This window comes from Sphaerodactylus townsendi, linkage group LG10 (assembly GCF_021028975.2).
Source record: "Sphaerodactylus townsendi isolate TG3544 linkage group LG10, MPM_Stown_v2.3, whole genome shotgun sequence".
Classification (NCBI taxonomy): Eukaryota; Metazoa; Chordata; class Lepidosauria; order Squamata; family Sphaerodactylidae; genus Sphaerodactylus; species Sphaerodactylus townsendi.
Window position 1 is genome coordinate 85,111,666 of NC_059434.1, and position 22,308 is coordinate 85,133,973.

The 22,308-nt window shown below is 48.1% G+C and overlaps 1 protein-coding gene across 1 annotated transcript in view; it reads right to left on the bottom strand.

The window, feature by feature from the left end:
* GFRA4 (GDNF family receptor alpha 4) overlaps window positions 1–22,308 on the bottom strand; it is a 157,804-nt gene that overhangs the window by 18,378 nt on the left and 117,118 nt on the right. Inside the window, exons 3-4 of the mRNA XM_048510065.1 lie at window positions 4,935–5,015; window positions 4,054–4,399 (exon numbers count right to left, since the gene is read on the bottom strand). Coding sequence (XP_048366022.1) covers window positions 4,054–4,399; window positions 4,935–5,015 — 427 coding nt within the window. The remainder of the gene's footprint in view (window positions 1–4,053; window positions 4,400–4,934; window positions 5,016–22,308) is intronic.

Consider the following 22,308-nt stretch of genomic DNA (forward strand, 5'->3'; position numbering starts at 1 on the left):
CCTTTGAAAGCCCCGCAGAAGCCGGTTGCCTTGGCTGCCGGCTTCTGCGGGGCTTTCAAAAGCGCCTCGCCCCCCTGCCTTTTGGCCCGGCCTCCCACAATATTTTCTGTTTCTTATGTGGCCCCATGGAAAAAATAATTGCCCACCCCTGGTCTAAGGTCACCTTCATGGCCTCTACAGATTAGAATTTGGTCTTAAATCTACCCTCTAATCACTCTGCAATACTGCCTCCTGATGAAAAAAGTCATACACATATGCTGGTGTAAGAATAAGAAACTGAGAGCACAGGGATCCCCCTCCGGCGAATGTGTTTGCTTGCTGTGCTTGGATGGCAGCCATAAAGGCTAGACTCCTGGGTTTTTTTTTCTTTTTGAAAATCTGAGAGCATCTGGGCATCAAATGCTGGGTGGCTCCAGGCTGGGAAATTTCTAGAGACCTGGGGGTGCAGGGTGGGTTTTGGGGAAGGGAGGTATCTCAATGAGGTATAATGTCATAGAGGCAGGGGTGGGATTCAGTCGGTTGGCACCGGTTTAGTAGAACCGGTACCTGATTTTTTGTTCAGTCCAGCGAACCGGTTGTTAAAAGCGGCTTTCGGAACCCCGGATCAGCTGGGCTCCTTGCTGCCCGGCTGCTCTGAGGAGCTAAAGCCCCGTCGCCCTCTCTCCCAGGGGAGGGGAGCAAGGGGGTTTTCAGAGCCCCTTTCCCAGGGGAGCAAGTGGGCTTTTAAAGCAGCGGCGGCAAAGCCCTGTTGCCCCTCTCCAGCCCCACAAGAAGTTCCTCCAAAGCAGGTAAGTGGGTGGAAGGGGAGGGGAGGGGAGGGGAGTGGCAGGGAGGGCGCACGGTGTGGAGGGATGCACAGAGGGGGCCAAACCAGTTGTTAAATTATTAGAATCCCACCACTGCATAGAGGCCACCCTCCATAGAAGACATTTTTCCTGGGGGGGGGGGGCGACTGATCTCTGGAGAACAGTTGTAACTCCAGGGAATCACCAGTCACTTCCTGGAGGTTGGCAGAGCACATGGCTGCGATGAAGGCATTTATAATGCAGACAACCATGGTCGGGAGACCACCGAAGATGACCAGGTCCCTCTAGAACAGGGGTGGGCAATTATTTTTTTCCATGGGGCCGCATAAGAAACAGAAAATATTGTGGAGGGCCGGGCCAAAAGGCTGAACTCAATTCTGCATCATAGGGGCTGATAAGTGACAGACGGGTGCACAGTTCAACTTGGAATCAGTGGCAACAGTTCTGCATACAACACTATTTGGCACAAAAAATCACAGGTTTAACCTACCTGCATAGTTGTCCACTGTGACAATCAAGCAAGTGTGGAGACTTAAGTCCCTTGACCTACTTTTTTCATTGACCGGCGCTTTTGAAAGCCCCGCAGAAGCAGGCAGCCAAGGCAACCGGCTTCTGCGGGGCTTTCAAAGAAGCCACTGCGCGAGAGGGGGAGGGGGAGGGTTAACGTGAGCAGCGCGGTTCTAAACAGGTCCTCTTAGGCCAGGGCCAAGTCTGTCATAAGGGCCAGTCAGGGTCATCCGGCGGGCCGGATGTGGCCCCCGGGCCGTATAATGCCCAGGTCTGCTCTAGAAAGACAGGCAACTAAACGCCATTTGGAAGTCCTGGCTCCAAGGGATCATGCTGAAGCACGAGTCTTCTCTGGTGTTGCAGCTGATAAATCTGCATAGGGAGGCAGCGGATCAGACTGGCTGTTAATCTCAAGTCTCCGCAGAGAGAGTCAAAATGTATTGTTCTTTTGTCCTTCATTTTGCCAAAAAAGAAAAATAGTGTTTGATCGTACTGCCCTTGGTCTTGAGCTGGCTTGAGTTATGTGTCAACCACAGACAACCTGCCGATGGGCGCTCCTGTCCTTAAGGATACTGAAGGGGCAGAAAGGGAGAGCACAGGGGTGGGTGAGATACAGTGATTCCTCCCCCACCCCCCTCCCCAGGTTTGTTTTGAGCTTTTCATGTCTTATGCGTACACCAATATCACCCAGAGGAGCAGCCCCGTAAGAAGGTAGAGGGAAGTCCTTGCTGACAGATTTGGGAAGGCACGTTTCCACATGCCCCATGGGCCCCCTCCAACTCTGCTTTCCTCCCACCCAGAAACTTGTGCTGCCAACTTCCAGGTGGGCCCTGGAGATCTCTACACCTGATCTCCGGATATGGAACTTCATTCCCTTGGAGCAAATGGCTGCTTTGGAGAGTGGACTTTATGACATTTGATGACCCTCCCCACACCCCACCCTCCCCAAACTCCGCCCCTAAATTGTTCAACCCGTCTCCCTTGATCCCTTCAGAGGTATTCATACTCAAATATTCAGAAATGCACGTTTCCCTCTTGATCTCTCCAGGAGTATTCATTACCAGAATATTCAATGGGAATCCCAGGCTATCCGAATATTCAGTGGAAATCCCAAGCTATCCCAATATTCAGTTGGGGTCCCAAGCAATTTGAATATTCAGTGGGAGTCCCAAGTTACCTGACTATTCAGTTGGGGTCCCAAGCTATCGAAATATTCAGTTGGGGTTCCAAGCTACCTGAATATTCAGTTGGGGTCCCAAGCACTAGAATGTTTAGTTGGGGTTCCAAGCTACCCAAATGTTCAGTTGGTGTCCCAAGCTACTAGAATGTTCAGTTGGTGTCCCAAGCTACAAGAATGTTCAGTTGGTGTCAGAAGCTACTAGAATGTTCAGTTGGGGGCCCAAGCTACTAGAATATTCAGTTGGGGTTCCAAGTTACCCGAATATTCAGTTGGGGGCCCAAGCTACCTGAATATTCAGTTGGGGTCCCAAGCACTAGAATATTCAGTTGGGGTTCCAAGCTACCTGAATATTCAGTTGGGGTCCCAAGCTACTAGAATGTTCAGTTGGGGTTCCAAGCTACCCGAATAGTCAGTTGGTGTCCCAAGCTACTAGAATGTTCAGTTGGGGTTCCAAGTACTAGAATGTTCAGTTGGCATCCCAAGCTACTGGAATGTTCAGTTGGGGTTCCAAGCTACCCGAATAGTCAGTTGGCATTCCAAGCTACTAGAATGTTCAGTTGGGGTCCCAAGCTACTGGAATGTTCAGTTGGGGTTCCAAGCTACCCGAATAGTCAGTTGGCATTCGAAGCTACTAGAATGTTTAGTTGGGGTTCCAAGCTACCCAAATGTTCAGTTGGTGTCCCAAGCTACTAGAATATTCAGTTGGGGTTCCAAGCTACCTGAATATTCAGTTGGGGTTCCAAGCTACTAGAATGTTCAGTTGGCATCCCAAGCTACTAGAATATTCAGTTGGGGTTCCAAGTTACCCGAATATTCAGTTGGGGGCCCAAGCTACCTGAATATTCAGTTGGGGTCCCAAGCACTAGAATATTCAGTTGGGGTTCCAAGCTACCTGAATATTCAGTTGGGGTCCCAAGCTACTAGAATGTTCAGTTGGGGTTCCAAGCTACCCGAATAGTCAGTTGGGGGCCCAAGCTACCTGAATATTCAGTTGGGGTCCCAAGCACTAGAATATTCAGTTGGGGTTCCAAGCTACCTGAATATTCAGTTGGGGTCCCAAGCTACTAGAATGTTCAGTTGGGGTTCCAAGCTACCCGAATAGTCAGTTGGTGTCCCAAGCTACTAGAATGTTCAGTTGGGGTTCCAAGCTACTAGAATGTTCAGTTGGCATCCCAAGCTACTGGAATGTTCAGTTGGGGTTCCAAGCTACCCGAATAGTCAGTTGGCATTCGAAGCTACTAGAATGTTCAGTTGGGGGCCCAAGCTCTTTAAAAACATGAGAGTTTAGGAAGCCTGCTTGGTAGGGTTGCCAGCCTCCACGTGAGACCTGGAAATCTCCCATATTACAACCCATCTCTGGCCAACAGGGATCAATTCTCTGAAGAAAAGTGAAGTCTCAGAGGGTGGATTCCATGGCTTAAACCCCACCAAGGTCCCTCCCCTCCCAAGCCCCACCCCAAATCACCAGAATTTCCCAGCCATCCAGTCCCATGGTTTGCCACAACCCCTGATTACAGCCACTGTTTCCAGACCTCCACAGGTGAAAGAAATGGCCACTACCTGCAAACGTAGTTCCCCCGGCAGGCATCCAGCGGGGCCAGGCAGTTGGGTTTCTCCTTGGCTTCATATGAGCAAGCTGGCACGATGGTCTGCCGGCGCCGCTCAGCACAGGCCGTGTCGTCACAGGGGCAGAAGAGGAGCTCGTGCGTGTATTCAGGGGGCACGCGGTCAAAGAACTTCCGCAAGGCCTTGTGGCACTTGGAGCGGTTGCAAGTGTCTGCCCGGGGCAAGCGCCGGATGCAGAAGGAGACGTACTCTGTCCGGAGGCGCTGGCACATCTCGTCCACATTGCAAGCCTTGGCCGCATCCAGACAGCGGTTCACCTGCGTCACATCATTCTCCGAACCTGAACAGGAAAACCAATGTGATTTAGCGCCCCGGGGGTATTCAGAAGTCAAGTTAAAGGTAGGTATGTGTGCTGGGAACCAAATGTGCCCTGTTGGAAGACTAACGCAAGTAATTTCTTCCCCAAATTTTGGACCAGAACCAGCCAGGTCAGTTTCTGGTGCTGTGATGTCAGCGGCTGCAGTCAGTTTTTTGGTTTCTGTTCCCCTATTCATACTGGGTTCTCTTGTCACCCCACTGTGAGAGCTAGTGGAGGGGCAAAATGGGAGAGACTAATCATAGATGTGTCTGACAGGTCCGTTGACCAAACAAGTCTTTTAGCCCTCGTCCCCACCACACAGCATCATCCTTGAGTGGCATTCCTGTAAACAGTATTCCCTCAGTTTTACTGGCAGCTACTAGAAGGTTTTCAATTCTTGCACAAATTGAAGTCCATCTTTGTGAAACCCCCCGCCCCCTCCCAGGTTGAAAGGAATGCCTAGAAGTGCAGAGGGGAGCAAACCGGAGCCAGAAATGCTTGCATGGAAAGCCCGTACCTGCAGTAATGGAAGCCAGCCGGACATAGTCAAAGCCTCTCACGAAGGGTTCATAAGGGGAACTCTCCATCACGTTCATACCTGTAGAAAGCAGAAACTTTGCTTGAAAAAATACAGCTCCTCAGTCAATATATGGATGACATGGGATGTGGATAGTCTGGCGATCTCCTGAAATTCTGGAGGATAGACTCTATGATATCAGAGGAAGCACGGTACAGTGGTTAAGAAGGTTGGGCTCTAATCTGGTGAACTGAAATTTGTTTCCTGGCTCCCCCACATGAAGCCTACTGCCGTGTTTCCCCGAAAATATATTAATTTTCGCTCCCAAAGATGTGCTATGTCTTATTTGCGGGACCTTGGTGAGTTCTGCAGGGCCTGTAAGATGGAGCTGTTCCGCCGGGCCTTTGGAGGAACCGGCCGCTAATGGTGCCCCCTCCCCCCCGTGGCCCTGACACCTAGGTCACTACCATCTAACGAGACTCGCCATGCCTCCCTTTTTAGGGGAGAGGGAATTTTAAATCTGGAATGCTGGGCGCCAATCACATATTTCTAATTATAGCTCTATTTACTGAGATTATTGTGTAAATTAAATTTCTAGTTTTATCGCTGCTTTTAAATGTTTAATTATTTTATATTGTTATTTTTATATGCTGTACACCGCCCAGAGCCCTTCGGGGATGGGGCGGTATAAAAGCCTAATAACATAAATAAATAAATAAATTTTCAGGGGATGTCTTATTTTTCTATGTTCTGTTTGTCGGGCATGCTTCCAAACAAAAACTTTGCTACGTCTTACTTTCAGGGGATGCCTTCTATTTTGCACTTCGGCAAAACCTCTACTACGTCTTACTTTCAGGGGATGTCTTGTATCCGGGGAAACAGGGTAGGTGGCCTTGGGCCAGTCAAAGTTCTCTCAGAACTCTCTTAGCCCCACCTACCTCAAGGCTTCCATTATGGAGAGAGGAAGGGAAGGAGTTTTGTAAACTGCTTTGAGACTCCTTGCGGTCGAGAAAAGCAGGGTATAAATCCAAACTTTTTTCCTACTCGGACCTAGGGCTAGTCCCAGTTTCCTCAGAAATCTCTCAGGTCCACCTACCTCACAAAGTGTCTTGTAGGGAGAGGAAGGAAAGGAGTTTGTAAGCTGCTTTGAGACTCCTTATTGTTGAGAAAAGCAGGGTATAAATTCAAACTCTTCTTATTCACCACACCTCTCTTGAGTCCCTCCCCAAACCCATTCCTCCTCAGGATTCACCTACCAGCCTGTAGGACAATGATGGCGAACCCTTTCGAGACCGAGTGCCCAAATTGCAACTCAAAACCCATTTATTTATCACAAAGTGCCAACATGGCAATGTAACCCGAATACTGAGATTTTAGTTTAGAAAAAACGGTTGGCTCTGAGGCATGCGTTACTCGGGAGTAAGTTTGGTGGTAGTCGGTGGTTTTGCTTTGAAGCAACTGTGCAACTCTTCCAACAGGTGAATCACGACCCTAGGAGGGCTTACTCAGAAGCAAGCCCCATGGCCAGCAACCGAGCTTACTCCCAGGTAAAGGATTGCATTTTAGTTCTTCACATGAAAATCAGTGGGGTTTAACAGCGCTTAACAGGGTTACCTACACTGCTTCACCAAAACTAGGTCTTAGGTTTAATGCTAATATTCGAGCCCAATGGCCCAGGCCAGCCTAGATGTGTGTGGGGGTGACTCTATTTGTGTGTGCCCACAGAGAGGGCTCTGAGTGCCACCTCTGGCACCCGTGCCATAGGTTCGCCACCACTGCTCTAGGAGTTTCCCAAGTATAGGTGGCAGTGCTAGGCCTGGACAACATTGAAGGAGGAGGAGAACTAAGCATGTTTTCCAAAGCTCTTCAGAGGCCAATTTCTCAACCCTTTTTCTTTTTTGTATTATAGCCTTCTGTAGAATTCAATATTTTCTCTCTTGCCAGTTGGGGACAGAGCTATTTTCAACAATAAGTGGTTCACCATTCTCTGTTTTTTTTTTAAAAAAAAAACAGTCAACAAAAATGTGCTGTGCATAAAATTCTGGGAGGGAAAAAAAATCTATAATTGGTCAAATAAATGCATATTTTCATAGTATGCTTCGCTTGGTTAGGAGAGGGGGGGGGGAGACCCTATATTGAAGCCACAGAGAAACTCGGCACGGTTGTAAATCAACAAGTTTTTAATGATTATATCAACAGATCGCGGTGCGGCTTTCTTTGGAAAATAACAGAGGTACCTGAGGAAAAATGGATTAAAATCAATGATTGTAAATGAAGGCTTTCTGCTTGGTGATCTAAATAATGACTTCTGGTGGGGGGTTCGAATCGATCTTTCCCGCCTGAGGTAGCCTATTGATGCTGTTCTTTTGGTGGTCTCTTGCCCTTCCCCCTCCCTCATTTTTCTAGCGGTTTAGTGACCTGGCAGGTTTCTTTTTTAAGTTTAGTTTAATTTAGATTTATACCCCGCCTTATACAGGCAAGCCGAGCTCAGGGCGGAGATCAAAAACACATCGCATATGATAAGCCCAATAAAAAATGTCCAATAATCAATACATCTCTAGTTAAATCGTTTTAAAAATCAACACTTGCGTCATAAGTATCAACCTTGCGTCATAAACATTTGCGTCATAAATTTCTTCATGGTGTTTTGGGGTAGAAGAAGAAGAAGAGGAGGAGGAGGAGGAGGAGGAGGAGGAGGAGGAGTTTGGATTTATATCCCCCCCTTTCTCTCCTGCAGGAGACTCAAAGGGGCTGACAATCTCCTTGCCCTTCCCCCCTCACAACAAACACCCTGTGAGGTGGGTGGGGCTGAGAGAGCTCCAAGAAGCTGTGACTAGCCCAAGGTCACCCAGCTGGCGTGTGTGGGAGTGCACAGGCTAATCTGAATTCCCCAGATCAGCCTCCACAGCTCAGGTGGCAGAGCTGGGAATCAAACCCGGTTCCTCCAGATTAGATACACAAGCTCTTAACCTCCTACGCCACTGCTGCTCAAATGCGAGGGGGAATTCTCATCCCAAAGGGTGTCTTCTTTGAGATTTGCTTACATAACCGCTGTTAGAAGTGAACAGCCTCCTAAAAATAACTTCCTTCTGACTCTGGTAACAGAAAGTGGTGTCTAGTCACAGTTGACATATGGCGCCCGCTCAGGGTTTTGAAGGCAAGAAATGTTCAGAGGTGGTTTGCCATTGCCTGACTTTGAGTCATGACCCTGGCCTTCCTTGGTGGTCTCCCATGCAAGTAGGAAGCAGAGCTGACCCCCTTTAGTTGCTGAGACTTCAGGAGATCAGGCTAGTCTGGGCCATACAGGTCAGGGCAAAAGGCAGAGAGATGTTGTATGCCATTCCCTGCTTCTGTTGAGCAACCGTGGACTTTCTTGGTGGTCCTCCATCTGAGTACTTAGCAGGCCAGCCCTCCTTAGCTTCCAAGCTCTGACAAGGAGGAGGAGGAGGAAGATGAGGACGAGGAGTAGTAGGGTTTGTATTTATATCCTACCTTTCCTACCTAGTAGTAGTAGTTTGTATTTATATCCTACCTTTCTCTCCTGTAAGGAGACTCAAGGTGGCTTACAAGCTCCTTTCCCTTCCTCCCCACAACAGACACCTTGTGAGGTAGGTGGGGCTGAGAGAGTTCAGAGAGAACTGTGACTAGCCCAAGGTCACCCAGCAGGAGTGCAGGAGTGCGGAAACACATCTGGTTCACCAGGTAAGACGCTGCCACTCAGGTGGAGGAGTGGGGAATCAACCCCGGTTCTCCAGATTAGAATCCACCTGCTCTTAACCACTACACCACACTGGCTAGCCTGAGCCATCGAGATTAGGGCAAGATAACCGTGTGCCATCAAGCCACATCCAACTTATGGCAGCCCTGCAGGATTTTCATGGCAAGAGACAGAGGTGGTTTGCCCTTGTCTGCCTCTATGTAGCAACCCTGGACTTCCTTGGTGGTGCCCCATCCAAGTACTCACCAGGGCTGACCTTGCTTAGCTCCCAAGATCTGAGATCAGGCTAACCTGGGCCATCCAGATCAGAGCAAAAAACATACAACCATGGTTTGCCATTGCTTTCCTCTATGTAGCAACCCTGGACTTCCTTGGTGGTGTCCCATCCAAGTACACACCAGGGCTGACCTTGTTTAGCTTCCAAGATCTAATGAGATCAGGCTAACCTGGGCCATCCAGATCAGAGCAAAAGACATACAACCATGGTTTGCCCTTGCTTTCCTCTATGTATCAACCCTGGACTTCCTTGGTGGTGTCCCATCCAAGTACTCACCAGGGCTGACCTTGCTTAGCTTCCAAGATCTAACGAGATCAGGCTAACCTGGGCCATCCAGATCAGAGCAAAAGACATACAACCATGGTTTGCCATTGCTTTCCTCTATGTAGCAACTCTGGACTTCCTTGGCTGTCTTCCATCCAAGTACTAACCAGTGCTGACCTTGCTCACCTTCCAAGATCTGATGAGATAAGATTAGCCTGGGTGTTTGGTGTCCTGACAAGCACATGAGTTCCTGAACATGGCTAAAGCAACCCGACAAATAAGCTCAATAAATAATGCACATAGTTGCATTGATAATTTTTCAGGGTGTCTTATAACCTCATGCTCAGTGCTGGAGTGCCACACTGATAGAATATCTAGGCAAGATCATGCTTTTGCCATGTTCGTGCCCATGCAGAAATGTGTGTCAGTAGCGCAACACAGTGGAAAGATCAGGAAAGACAAGAAGTGGATCAAAACTGTGATAAAATGGAAGATTATGAATGTAGTGGGTCTGGAAACCAGAAACTTCACAACACACAGAGAAGCAGTAATTACAAGAAAATCAAGAAAAAAAACAAGCAGAAGATGGATCTTAGCTACAATTCTGGACATTAAGACATTTTGGACATTAAGAGAGTTAAAATAGTTGTGTCAAATAATCTATATATATAAAAATCTATCAGTGCATTTTTCTGCTGACAGGTAATCTCCCAAACTACTGGACCAATTGCTTTGAAATTTTCACACAACATTGAATTTTGCGTGCGGCCAGGTTTCCATACTGTTCCCACACCTCCTGTTGTGTATATGTCACAACTGTGCCCGTTATTGTGTACATGCCACACCTGTGACAGTTGGAACCACAGTTCTGTTCCGCAACAGCGCCATCTGCTGGCCGTCAAAGCAACACCCTCTGATACAAGGGAAACAACCATGCCTTCCTTGAAAACCGCTGCCATCTGGAGTGAAAGGGATGGGTCCCGCCATCTGCATATGGCCCACCCACCCTAGCGGAGGAAGGGGAAGGTGAGGGAGGGTTCGGGGGTTTGCTGGACCAAACGCTCTGAAATTTGAACACAACGTAGCTCATGCCTCCCAGCGTGTTTTCAGCTAGGTAATTCGCCTGCAAGGGAGGGGAGTGAAAGGGACAGGATCAGCCACCTGGACATGGTCCACCCACCCTAGCAGAGGAAGGGGAATGTTAGGGAGGGACGAGGCGGGGTGCCATGCAAGGAAACGGGAGAGAGGGAGGGGAGCCGAGGGGCCCCTTGCCCCTCCCCTCCCTTGCAATCATTGTGCAATGACACATGCTCAAACCGTTCGCTTCCCCTTTTCTTTCTTTTCCACTTCACCAGACTGAGCCACAGCAACGCGTGTCCAGGCCCACTAGTGTTTTATAATATCATAACATGATCAAAATATTATACAGGGAATTTTTTTGTGATAAAAAGATTCTATTAAAAAGAATTTAATGACAGAAAGCACTAATATGTAATTACTATCATTATGTTCTAAGACTTTTCTTACCAAATACTACTACTACTACTATAGTATTAAAAGACAACTCCTTGTATCAATTTATACGCTTCTTATTTAATATAGTTATCCGTTAATTTTTCCTTTCCCCCCTTTTAACCTTTTCTCGACACAATTAACACAAGATCAGAGCTTAAACAGATAATTAATAGATTATATATAACACTTCGGGTTATTAATGTATTTTGTATAAGCCCTTCTTCCTGACATGCTGGTTTTCTGCTTTGCAGTGGAATTTTTTGTACGGAGGAGAATTCAATCATGCAGCCTCCACATCTGCAATGAAGTGGCTTAAATATTTGAATACACTATATAAATGCTGTGCATTGTTATTCATATTCTTGACTGACTCCGGCAGAGGTGTCTGAATATCTGCCAGTTCAGCCTGTTCGTCGCAAGCAAACCCAATTTTTTTAACAATTAGTTGAAAAGTTCGCTGACCAACATGTCAGTATTTAACCAGTTGTTTTACTGCATTTTTTCACTGTGTTCTTTCCTGATTTTTGGGTACATCCACACACACACATCCACACACACAACACACACTCTGCTCATCAGGTATTGATTTAAATAGACAATTAAATCACCTGTTAAATCATTCACACATCAGTAATCAGCAAATTGTAAATACTCTGTTTCAATAAAAGCCTTGCTTTTGGAGCAAGGGCATACCACCCAGGAGGGCAAATGGGGGCAAATGTCCCCGGGCGGCAACCATTTAATCATGTGGGGGGCGCTCCCACACCCCTCCTCCTTCCCTCCTGGTCCTGCCTGGCTGGTGCTCTCTGGGAAAGGAAGAGTCCGCCCCTCTGCAGATAGCATGCCGGGCTGCCCCCCCATGGATGCTGCTGCGTCAACCGCGCCACTGCCCCATTTGCGCGCCTTCTGGGTGGCAGAGCAAGTCAGGAAGGTGAGCCCCACAGGCTCCTGCCTTTGCCAGCCTCCAGTTTCATTCCTTGTTCCAGGAGCCACCGGTGTGTGTGTGTGTGTGTGTGTGCGCGCGCGCGCGCGCAAAAAACTCAGTTCTTCCTCCATTTTCTTTTCAGTACAACACTGCTTCAGAGTTCCAATAGGGCAGGGTATCGCAAACCATTTTGAGCCACAAAACGATTTCGAATATGCTGCCACAGGAGGTGGTGATGGCCACTAGCCTGGATAGCTTTAAAAGGGGCTTGGACAGATTTATGGAGGAGAAGTCGATCCATGGCTACCAACCTTGATCCTCCTTGATCTGAGATTGCAAATGCCTTAACAGACCAGGTGCTTGGGAGTAGAGGCAGCAGCAGAAGGCCATTGCTCTCACATCCTGCACTGGAGCTCCCAAAGGCACCTGGTGGGCCACTGTGAGTGGCAGAGTGCTGGACTAGATGGACTCTGGTCTGATCCAGCAGGCTAGTTCTTATGTTCTTATGATTGCCATAGCTTTACTTCAGTTGCATGGTAAAGATTCTTATCTTGTGGGGGCAGTGCTGCCAAAATCAACATTTGATCAGCTGTGAGTTCTTTGATCTAAGTCGTCCTTATTTACAATGTTGGTAGATTTACGTGAACAGCAGACCCAGATACTTGAGAGTAGCTTAATGAAAAGTTTACTAGCTTAAAGAGAGGATGACGTGGAGAAAACAATAAACACTATACCACGGGTCGACAACCTTTAACACCCAAAGAGCCATTTGGACCCGTTTTCCACAGGAAAGAAAACACTTGGAGCCGCAAATACTTTTTGACATTTAAAATGAAGATAACACTGTATATATTGTTTTTTACCTTTACGCTTTGTATGAACAATTATAGTGTGTTGCTTATGAAATCCATGAAGTGCTACAGACGCGCAAAACAGGCGGTGCAACAGGGACCCCTTTTATAACAGATGGCTCAGTAGCAGCAACTATGTACCTGCTGTCACTTCCACCGTTCCTTGCAATTGGCCCTGACCAAGCCGGCTCCACCAGTCTTTTCGGCCCATTTCAGACTAGCCCTAAACAGGCATAAAGCCCCACCCCCTTCCGCCTCAATCGCCACCTCCGCCTGTTAGGGGAAAATGTGCCACCGGTGCTTTTTGGCGCAGGCGCGAGTTCCTCCTAAGCCTCCTATAAGCTCTACTTGGCTTTCCCTCCACCCTCGCTCTATTCCCCCGCCCCTATTTTCTAATTCTCCCCGCTATCTCCTCTGTGCATTCCGGTACTTGCACTTCCAATTTAAAAAGTCCCTTTCCAGGCAGCGGCAAAAAGGTGAATGAAAACCTTAGTTTCCCAGAAAGCCCCACGTTGCCGTGTCTCTGTTTCCATAGAATTGGTGTGAGAATTACACCAGTGTTTTTGATAGAAAGGCTAAAAAACAGGCGGGCCCTTGTGCGTTAGGGACCAATGGAGGGCAAGAAAGGTGGATAGGAGGCGGGACTTGAGCTGTCAGTCACCGTTTGGATCTTGGGCGGGGGGGGTGAACAGCTCAGAGTGGAGCAGCCACCGTTGCCACTGGGGTTCGGGAGGGAGGGACTGGCCCCTGCCATTGTAGGGTGGGAGCTGCTTCCTCCTGTCTTCTCCACTTGGTAACGAAGCCCCGAGGAAGAACTTCTCCACCTCTGTGGCCGACGGGCTCCTTGGCGGAGGCCGGAGGAGGGAGGCTAGAGGGAGCCGCAGTACAAGGACGAAAGAGCCGCATGCGGCTCCAGAGCCGTGGGTTGCAGACCCCGGCACTATACAGTGATCCCTTCCGCACTGTGATTGTCTCCATCATGGTTTTGATAGATCACAGCTCAGCAGAAGAAATTAAATGGGAAGGGCGGTTTATAAATATAATAAATAATAATAATATAATATTTTTTGAGAGTTTGTGGAAGCCGCAGATAACACACAGACGACACAGAAAAAGTTTAGAAAGAAATGCATACAATATATGTATAGTATTGCATAATATCAATGTATTTTATCATTTAATACCATAAATATACACAATTTTTAAATAAAAGTTGAAAGAAAAGAAAATTTTCTTTTAATTCAGACCTTCTCTGGTATGAAGGAGCGGGTGTGTCAAAATTTTTTGCATGGATCTCCAAATCACGGTACCGCCACATCCCTAAACCTTGCAATGTGGAAGGGATAACTATACTATAGTGTTATATACTGCTTGGTGCTACGTGGTTTAGCTGGCACGTGATCCAACTGGGCAAATTAACTTTGTGACCTTTTTTTCCCATTTTCATTTCAACTGTATTTGTACCCTGTACCATAGTATTTGTGCTCATGTACATGTAACAAATAGCTACTATAACGGCCGATGCCTAATCAATAGGTCAGTTCACTAGAGTGTGACCTCAACATCTTGTTTTTGTACAAATAGGTCGCTAACCCTGGTTGTGACAGACGCTTGCAAATTCCGACACTAACAGCCACCAATCCGTAGGAATCAGAAGCATCTTTGTATGCAATTTTGCAAAAATCCAAACCCAAACCATTTTGATGTGATTTTGCCACAGTTCAGCACGAACCGTTAATAGATCTACATCACGTGGACACCTTCGAACGTGGTATATTCAACTGTCAAAGATGTCCACGGTGAAATTTGCAGCATTTCTACAGTTCAGCAATTTGTTGTTTGCTTTATTGATATCCCACGTTTCCCCCCAACCGAGAACTGGAGCGGCTTATATTGGCCGCTGAGGATCAGAACCTGTGTTTCCAATACTTTGGTGCAGGGGCCGGGCCCTCAACGTAGGGCCGGGCCCTCAACGTGCGCTTAAAACGTTGTTATAGGGCTCTCGAACATTCCACACCATCTTTACCATTTTGAAATCCTGCCACCAACCCTGCAAAGTAGGCCTGTATTATTATTTCATAAGTCTAAGGGGGCAGCTTAGACTTAGGTAAGGAACAGGGGCGCGCCGAAGCTGAACTTGCAACTGAGTCTCCTTATGATCTGCACTTTTAAAAGCTCCTGCATCAACCTCCCCCACCCCCAATTTCTTCTCAACTGGCTTTATTAGACCATCTATGTGCGCACAAAGCCATTTGTTTGCCGACACCTTTTAACTCCCCCCCCCCTCCAAGTATCTCATCTCTTTCTCATTGTTGGGTGCCCTTTTGTAGTGAGCGGGGACGATAATGACATACAGCCCTGGCAGAAACCTCCCCCCAGAAGACATCAAGCTAATTATATCTCTTGCTCCCCTTTCATCTGCTCCAAGGACCGTAAAATGCTCTAGCGGACCGACTCATCTCGCCGGGTATTACTGAAGCAAATACTTTGGTAAGTTTTAAAGTATAGAACGCATACCAGCCTCCCTCCCTAGGAGTCTGAGATGCTGATCCAGATCAGTATATATGGGCTAGGAGGTTAAGAGCTCGTGTACCTAATCTGGAGGAACCGGGTTTGATTCTCCGCTCTGCCGCCTGAGCTGTGGAGGCTTATCTGTGGAATTCAGATTAGCCTGGGCACTCCCACACACGCCAGCTGGGTGACCTTGGGCTAGTCACAGCTTCTCGGAGCTCTCTCAGTCCCACCCACCTCACAGGGTGTTTGTTGTGAGGGGGGAAGGGCAAGGAGATTGTAAGCCCCTTTGAGTCTCCTACAGGAGAGAAAGGGGGATATAAATCCAAACTCTTCTTCTTCTTAGAGATGACCATGTCTTGTATTCATACAAGTCCTGATTCTGGGTTTTGTCTACTCCGAAGGAAGGCAATCTAAATTCGGACAAATTTGCACATATTTTAGTCTTGCACGGGAAGAAGGTGGCCTGCTACAGCCTGATTTTGTCAGATCACAGAAGCTACGCGAGGCCAGAATTTGGAGAGGAGGAGGAAGAGGAAGAAGACTAGGAAGAGGAGTAGTAGTTTGGATTTATATCCCCCCCCTTTCCAGCGGTGGGATCCAAACATTTTAATAACAGGTTCCGATGGTGGTGGGATTCAAACAGTGGCGCCGCTGCACACACGCACCTCCAGTCCCTATTGGGCAGGGAAGTTGCTTTAGTAACCCCTTCTTGGCACTCAGAAAAAATTAGTAACCACTTCTCTGGAACTGGTTGGATCCCACCTCTGCCCCTTTCTCTCCTGTGAAGAGACTCAAAGGGGCTTACAATCTCCTTTCCCTTCCCAACCCCTCACAACAAACACCTTGTGAGGTGGGTGGGGATGAGAGAGCTCCGAAGAGCTGTGAGTAGCCCAAGGTCACCCAGCTGGCATGTTTTAGAGTGCACAAGCTAATCTGGTTCACCGGATAAGCCTCCACAGCTCAAGGGGAGATTAGAGTGCACCTGCTCTTAACCACTACACCGCACGCCTTGAAGCAATTGCCCAAACCCATACGCATGCCTTGCCTTGCGCATTGCGCCGCGCACACATGCCTTGCCTTGCCTTGCGCCTTGCACACATCTTGCACTGTCTGCCTCTGTTACAAACCATGGGGAATAGTAGCCCAGTTGAATGGAATGGCAACAGGTTTGGGCAGATAGAATCTGAGGCTCATTCCACACATGCAGAATAATGCACTTTCAAACTTTCAGTGCTCTTTGAAGCTGTGTGGAATAGCAAAATCCACTTGCAAACAGTTGTGAAAGTGGTTTGAAAACGCATTATTTTGCGTGTGCGGAAGGGGCCATAGAGTCAGAGGGTGTCCTAGAGCCCTTCTCGCCCAGCCCCCTGCTCAACTCCTTGGGAAGGCACGCGCACTGGCAAGAGGCCGCACCATTTCCAGGAGCCCTTTCAGCCCGTACCTAAAGGCTTCCACCTGTAATTTATATCCATTCTTGCAAGAGAACTGAGTCCCCCATGGAAACTTCTCATTTTATAGGGAAGATGGTGAGTTTTTAAAAGGTGCCCCTTTCCTCCTTTAAAATACTAAAAGCAGAGACAACGATGCCCTCATTTTGAACAGTGATATCAAGGGGAGGTGTGAGTCCTGCACGTCTCCAAGGCAAATTGAGGCTGTGCGGCCAATTTTGCATGTTAAAGTCGGAACAGTATCCATGATCTTCACACTCTTGGGGGCTTTCCGCACTACAGAAGGGAGCTAAGGTCGACTCGGTTCCCTTCAGTGGGGGGTGATTCAGCGAAGGCTGTCACGCTTGGCTTAACTTACTTGGCCCCCTGGAACCAGAGCTAAGTGGGGCGGGAATCTCATCTGCTTGGTGCCTGTTTCACTCCTCGATGCGTGATTGCGGAGCTTGTGTTTACCCACGGCGGAAAGCGGGGCGTTCTTCTTCTTTTACAGTTTTTTTACATTTTACAGTTTACATGCCATGCGACTCTCCCCACAAAAGCGAGTAGCCTGAGTTACGGTTGAGCGGATGAAGTGCCGTTTCAATCGTCCGCGCCGAAACTTGGCCGAGGTATAAACCATCGTTACAGCAGAAAGGTGCAGTTCATAACTGCGACAGGGATGTCGCAGTTCTGGGGGGGGGGGGGACTGAGACAAAACAACGTTGAGCTCAGTTGCAGTGCGGATACACTGAGGTGAACCTAGATAGAAACCAGTACAACTCTGTCAGTGCGGAAAGCTTGAAATCACTCTAGCTCTAATAACCTTGACAGTCCCGTTCAGACACCTTCGCTTTCAGGTTTTCTAGCTTTTGAACTATCCCTGTTGCCATAAAATATGGCAACTGATAGATTTGGAAGCGCAAAAAAAGGGAGGAACCGCACCCCACCCATCGGCCTTTTGGCCTGGATTTGGGATCTTTTTTTGAGACATCTATTTTCAGGTGTAGCAGGGCGGACCTGTTTCATGTGTTGGTTGATGTCCTTGAGTCAGGGTAATTGTGTATGTAACAATGGGCCTCCTTTTTATCTGCAGACAATTTCCCCGCCGCTTGCAAAGACGCAGGTACCCAAAATGCAACCTTTGCGTTCTTCGGTGTTGAGTAAATAATACGCTCCACAAATTCCCAGGGCACGGGCTTTGATAATTGATTGTATAAATGGCTTCTTGGAAGCTTTTACGGCCCCTGGAGGAAGCGAGTGTGAAAAAACAAGTTGGTATTGTCTCGCTTCTTCTCTCCGAGACTCATCCATCAATTCTTTGTTGTGTGTGTGAGTGTGTGTGTGTGTGTGTGCGCGCGCGCGCGCTGCGTGCAGGAAAACAGGCGATCTCGGAAACAACTTTTTCCAAGCTCTTAAGTTTGAAGAAAGATTGGAATGAATCGCAAGAGGGCAGGCTGGGCTGCATGGAGATTTTTTTTAAAGTAAAGCCACAGAGAAAGTGGGAGGGGCCAAGTGGGGTTTTTGCCCAGCAAGGGTTTTGATTGGCTATCGGAGACCTGATTGACTGTGCAGATTTGTTAAAAGGGGGCTATAGCAGCAGCATTCCCCACGGCACAAAAATAATTACCGTATGGCTGAAGGTACATTGAGGCAGCCATTCTTTGGCTGGCTCCGCCTCCTGCTGCGGCCATTTCAAGACAGCCATTTTGTGGCTGTGCCTGGCTGTCTGTGTCATTGTTCCAAAGATGCTGGCAGGCTTAAAACAGCTGGGCATCCATGATCTAGTACAGCAATTCCCAACCAGGGTTCCGTGGTACCCTGGGGTGCCGAGAGCATTTCCCAGGGGTACCGCGGCAATGCTACCGGCCCCCCTCACTTTTGCGGTGTCTCCCACCGGCACCAGCAAGGATATGTAGCTGGCCCAGGGGGCAGGGTCTGCCGCAAGGCCAGCAGCCACTCCCCCCACCCCCCGTGCTTCCCTTCACCCAGGGAGGGGAAGGTGGCGGGTGGCAAGCAGAGGAACTGGGAGAGGAAGGTGGGGGGGAGGATGGCAGGGGTACCGTGAGATATGAAGTCAAGGTTACCATGATGTCAAAAAGGTTGGAAAACACTGATCTAGTATAACAGCTTGAAATTGCTTCACCCAGCTTTTGTGAATCGTGTTTGCTACAGCTGCCGCAGTGTTTATACCAGTACTTTTCACCACGACGCCCAAGGTACAAGGCACCAGAGAGTTCTACTTGGGGTTCAGTTTGTTGATCCTTATTGGTGTCATTGTGACAACCATGAGTGCTGAAAAGACTCTTACATGGGGCAGTGACCTCAGTTAGGTAGACGTAAGGTAGAACCGTATAGCTTTAGTTCTTAAAGGGAGGATAGGAAAGGTCAGGCTAAAGTCAGGGGTGGAGATGAAGATACATCTGCTATGACATTAAGGTGAGGAGGTGAGGCCGTCACAAGCCAAGTGTGATGTATCATGAATGGGTAGTTTATGTGCTGGAGTGTAAGTCAGACAAGTTAAGTCAGACAAGTTATACTATGTGCTGGAGTGTAAGTCAGACAAGTTATATTACCTGTTCCCCGAATATAAGACATCCCCAGAAAATAAGATGTAGTAGAGGTTTTGCTGAAGTGCGAAATATAAGGCATCCCCCAAAAGTAAGACGTAGCAAAGTTTTTGTTTGGAAGCATGCCTGACGAACAGAAACCAGAAATATAAGACATCCCCTGAAAATAAGACATAGCACATCTTTGGGAGCAAAAATTAATATAAGACACTGTCTTATTTTTGGGGAAACACGGTATGTGCTGGAGTGTAAGTCAGACAAGTTATAGCGAGGGTCCCCAGCCTTTTCACGCTTGTGGGATTTTTTGGGAATATGACACAGGCTAGTGAGGTCAGCCACAAAATGGCTGCTTCAGGTGGCAGAGCCGGCTGCAAGATGGCCGCCACCGCTTACCTTCAGTCACACAGTGGAGATCCTTCTGCTATAGTGGCATTTGTCTAAAATAAGTCCATGTCTAAAAAAATCTGCAGAGCCAACTAAATCTCCAATGTCCAAAACAGAAGCTTGGCTGGGCAACAGCTGTGCCCCAAGAACAATGTTAGTGAGTTAGTGAGTATATTTAGGTTTATTATTAAGCTTGGCTTTTGTGCTAACATAGCTGTAGTTGATGGGGGGGGGGTTAGTTCTTGGGTCACTGTGTTGTTTTGTAGTATGTTATTGAAAAAGAAAGTCGCCGTCTACCCCATTATCGTTGTTATGCTGCTAATGATGTTTGTTGTTATGAGTATTATTGCTTTATATAATTTATGATGTTATGTTATGATTACTGATACTGTTATGCAGGGCCGAAGCAAGGAGGAACTGCACCTGGGGCACGCCTAAATCCTGCGCCCCTGCCACGCCACGCCCACCACACCCCAGACGCCCCGCCACCCCCCCGCACTGGTGCGCGCCTGGTGCAGCGTACCCCCCACTCCCTTGGTGCCACGCGCCTGCTGTTATGTGATGTTATGATACTATAATGCTGATGTTTGCTGTTATAATCCTAGGTTTAAAATGTTATGTTAGATTAGAATGATATGTTATAATTCTATGTTATTTATTCTATGTTTAAGAACATAAGAACATAAGAACAAGCCAGCTGGATCAGACCAGAGTCCATCTAGTCCAGCTCTCTGCTACTCGCAGTGGCCCACCAGGTGCCTTTGGGAGCTCACGTGCAGAAGGTGAAAGCAAGGGCCTTCTGCGGCTGTTGCTCCCGAGCACCTGGTCTGCTAAGGCATTTGCAATCTCAGATCAATCAAGATTGGTAGCCATAGATCGACTTCTCCTCCATAAATCTGTCCAAGCCCCTTTTAAAGCTATCCAGGTTAGTGGCCATCACCACCTCCTGTGGCAGTATATTCCAAACACCGATCACACGTTGCGTGAAGAAGTGTTTCCTTTTATTAGTCCTAATTCTTCCCCCCAGCATTTTCAATGGATGCCCCCGGGTTCTAGTATTGTGAGTTTATTGATGTTATGTTTGTGGTGATTGTTATTTAATGTGATGCCATTGATATTGCGTTTTGCAGCTGTTGTTCGCCGCCCTGAGCCCTTCAAGGGAGGGTGGTATACAAATCTAATAAACCAAACCAAACCATGTCGGGGATCCCCATTCTGAGGGGTTTGTGGCAATGAAGGGCAAGAAGCAGAGTCTTGGAAAGGGCAGGTGACGGAACTCCCCCTCTTTCCGCAACAGACCTTGCTCCGATATAAAAAAAGGGCAAATCTCAGAGCTTCCTGCCCCCGAAACACCCTTCCACAGTTCCACTTTTTCTCTCCTCCCTGTCATAATTCATACCTATTTTTTTTTCCCTCCTCAGACATTCGTACCTCTGCTTTCAGCCCCCGGTGGCATTTTATTAATCCATCTATTTTCCGTCCCACGCTTGGGTGCTCTTGTTTTACTCCCAGTTTAATTTCCATGGCGCATAAAACACTCTCGGCCCTGACAAGGCAAGAGTTATGATTCCCAGAGTTAACGTTTTTTTATGAGGTTCCTTAAAAACTCGGCACTTGCCCAGAATTAGTGGCCGGAAGGAATGAAATACCGTCTCGGGCTGTAATGCTCTAATTATCACACTTAAGTGGCCGTTATGACGGTTTTTATACATGGGCCGGTCCCCTCCTGTCACGTCCGTGATGGAAATCATAACACTAGGAGAACTTAACGCCGGCCCTTTCCACACACAACTTTAAAAATGTTTCCCGGCAGGAAATGAAACATTCCCTCTGTGGAGTTCCGCACTGTTTTTTTCCACCTTTGGTTTTGGATACGTTCTATTTCCAGCCTGAAAACGTTCTTTCTGAAAACCCCTTCTATACCAATTCTTCCAAGGGGAAAGCTGAGCTAAGGCATAGAGGTGTGGAAAATGGCACCAGGAAAGATAGAACGTTTTAAAAAAGATCGCACAGCGAGGGAAGCTGGCTTGAAAACACGTTCTATCTTTCCTGAATGCGGCCTAACGCCTAATACTAACTCAACGATAACAGGCTTCTTCGAGACCGAGTGCCCAAATGGCAACCCAAAACCCATTTATTTATCGCAAAGTGCCAACACGGCAATTTAACCTGAATACTGAGGTTTTAGTTTAGAAAAAACGGTTGGCTCCAAGGCACAAATTACTTGGGAGTAAGCTTGGTGGTTGTAGTCGTGCACGCGGAGTCACCGTAAGAACGAGACGAGACGCGGAGATATCATCTGGTGGAGAGAGCCAGCAGCGGGAGCGCGGGGGTCCGTGATCCTGGCAACTCTCCCGCGTGCTAGTTCCTGGCACCTTTTATTAGGGATTCTCTGGGGGCGGGCAAAGGGGTGGATCGGCGGGAGGCCGGGAGAGCGGGAGAACGGGAGATCATCAGGTGATGCATGATCTCATCGGGCTGGTACGTGCGGGAGGAAGCGTCCGTGTCTGGGCCTAATCCACACCTGGGGGCAAGGGCCCCATTATCCCTTTGTCTGGGACACCTGGTGGCTGTGAGCCAGGCAGTTCATGACCTGTGACTCACCGGGGGGGTGGGGGATGGGGGAGCGGGTGCGACCAGAAGGCCGTAGTTGGGCCAGCATGCCAGCGCTCTGCCTACGGTGCTGCTGGGTCAGCGGCTCATCCCTACAGTGGTAGTTGGTGGCTTTGCTTTGAAGCAACCGTGCAACTCTTCCAACGGGTGAATCATGACCCTAGGAGGGTTTACTGAGAAGCAAACCCCATTGCCAGCAACCGAGCTTACTCCCAGGTCACGCTTTAGTTCTTCGCATGAAAATCAGTGGGGTTTAACAGCACTTAACAGGGTTACCTACACTGCTTCCCCAAAACTAGGTCTTAGGTTTAATGGTAAT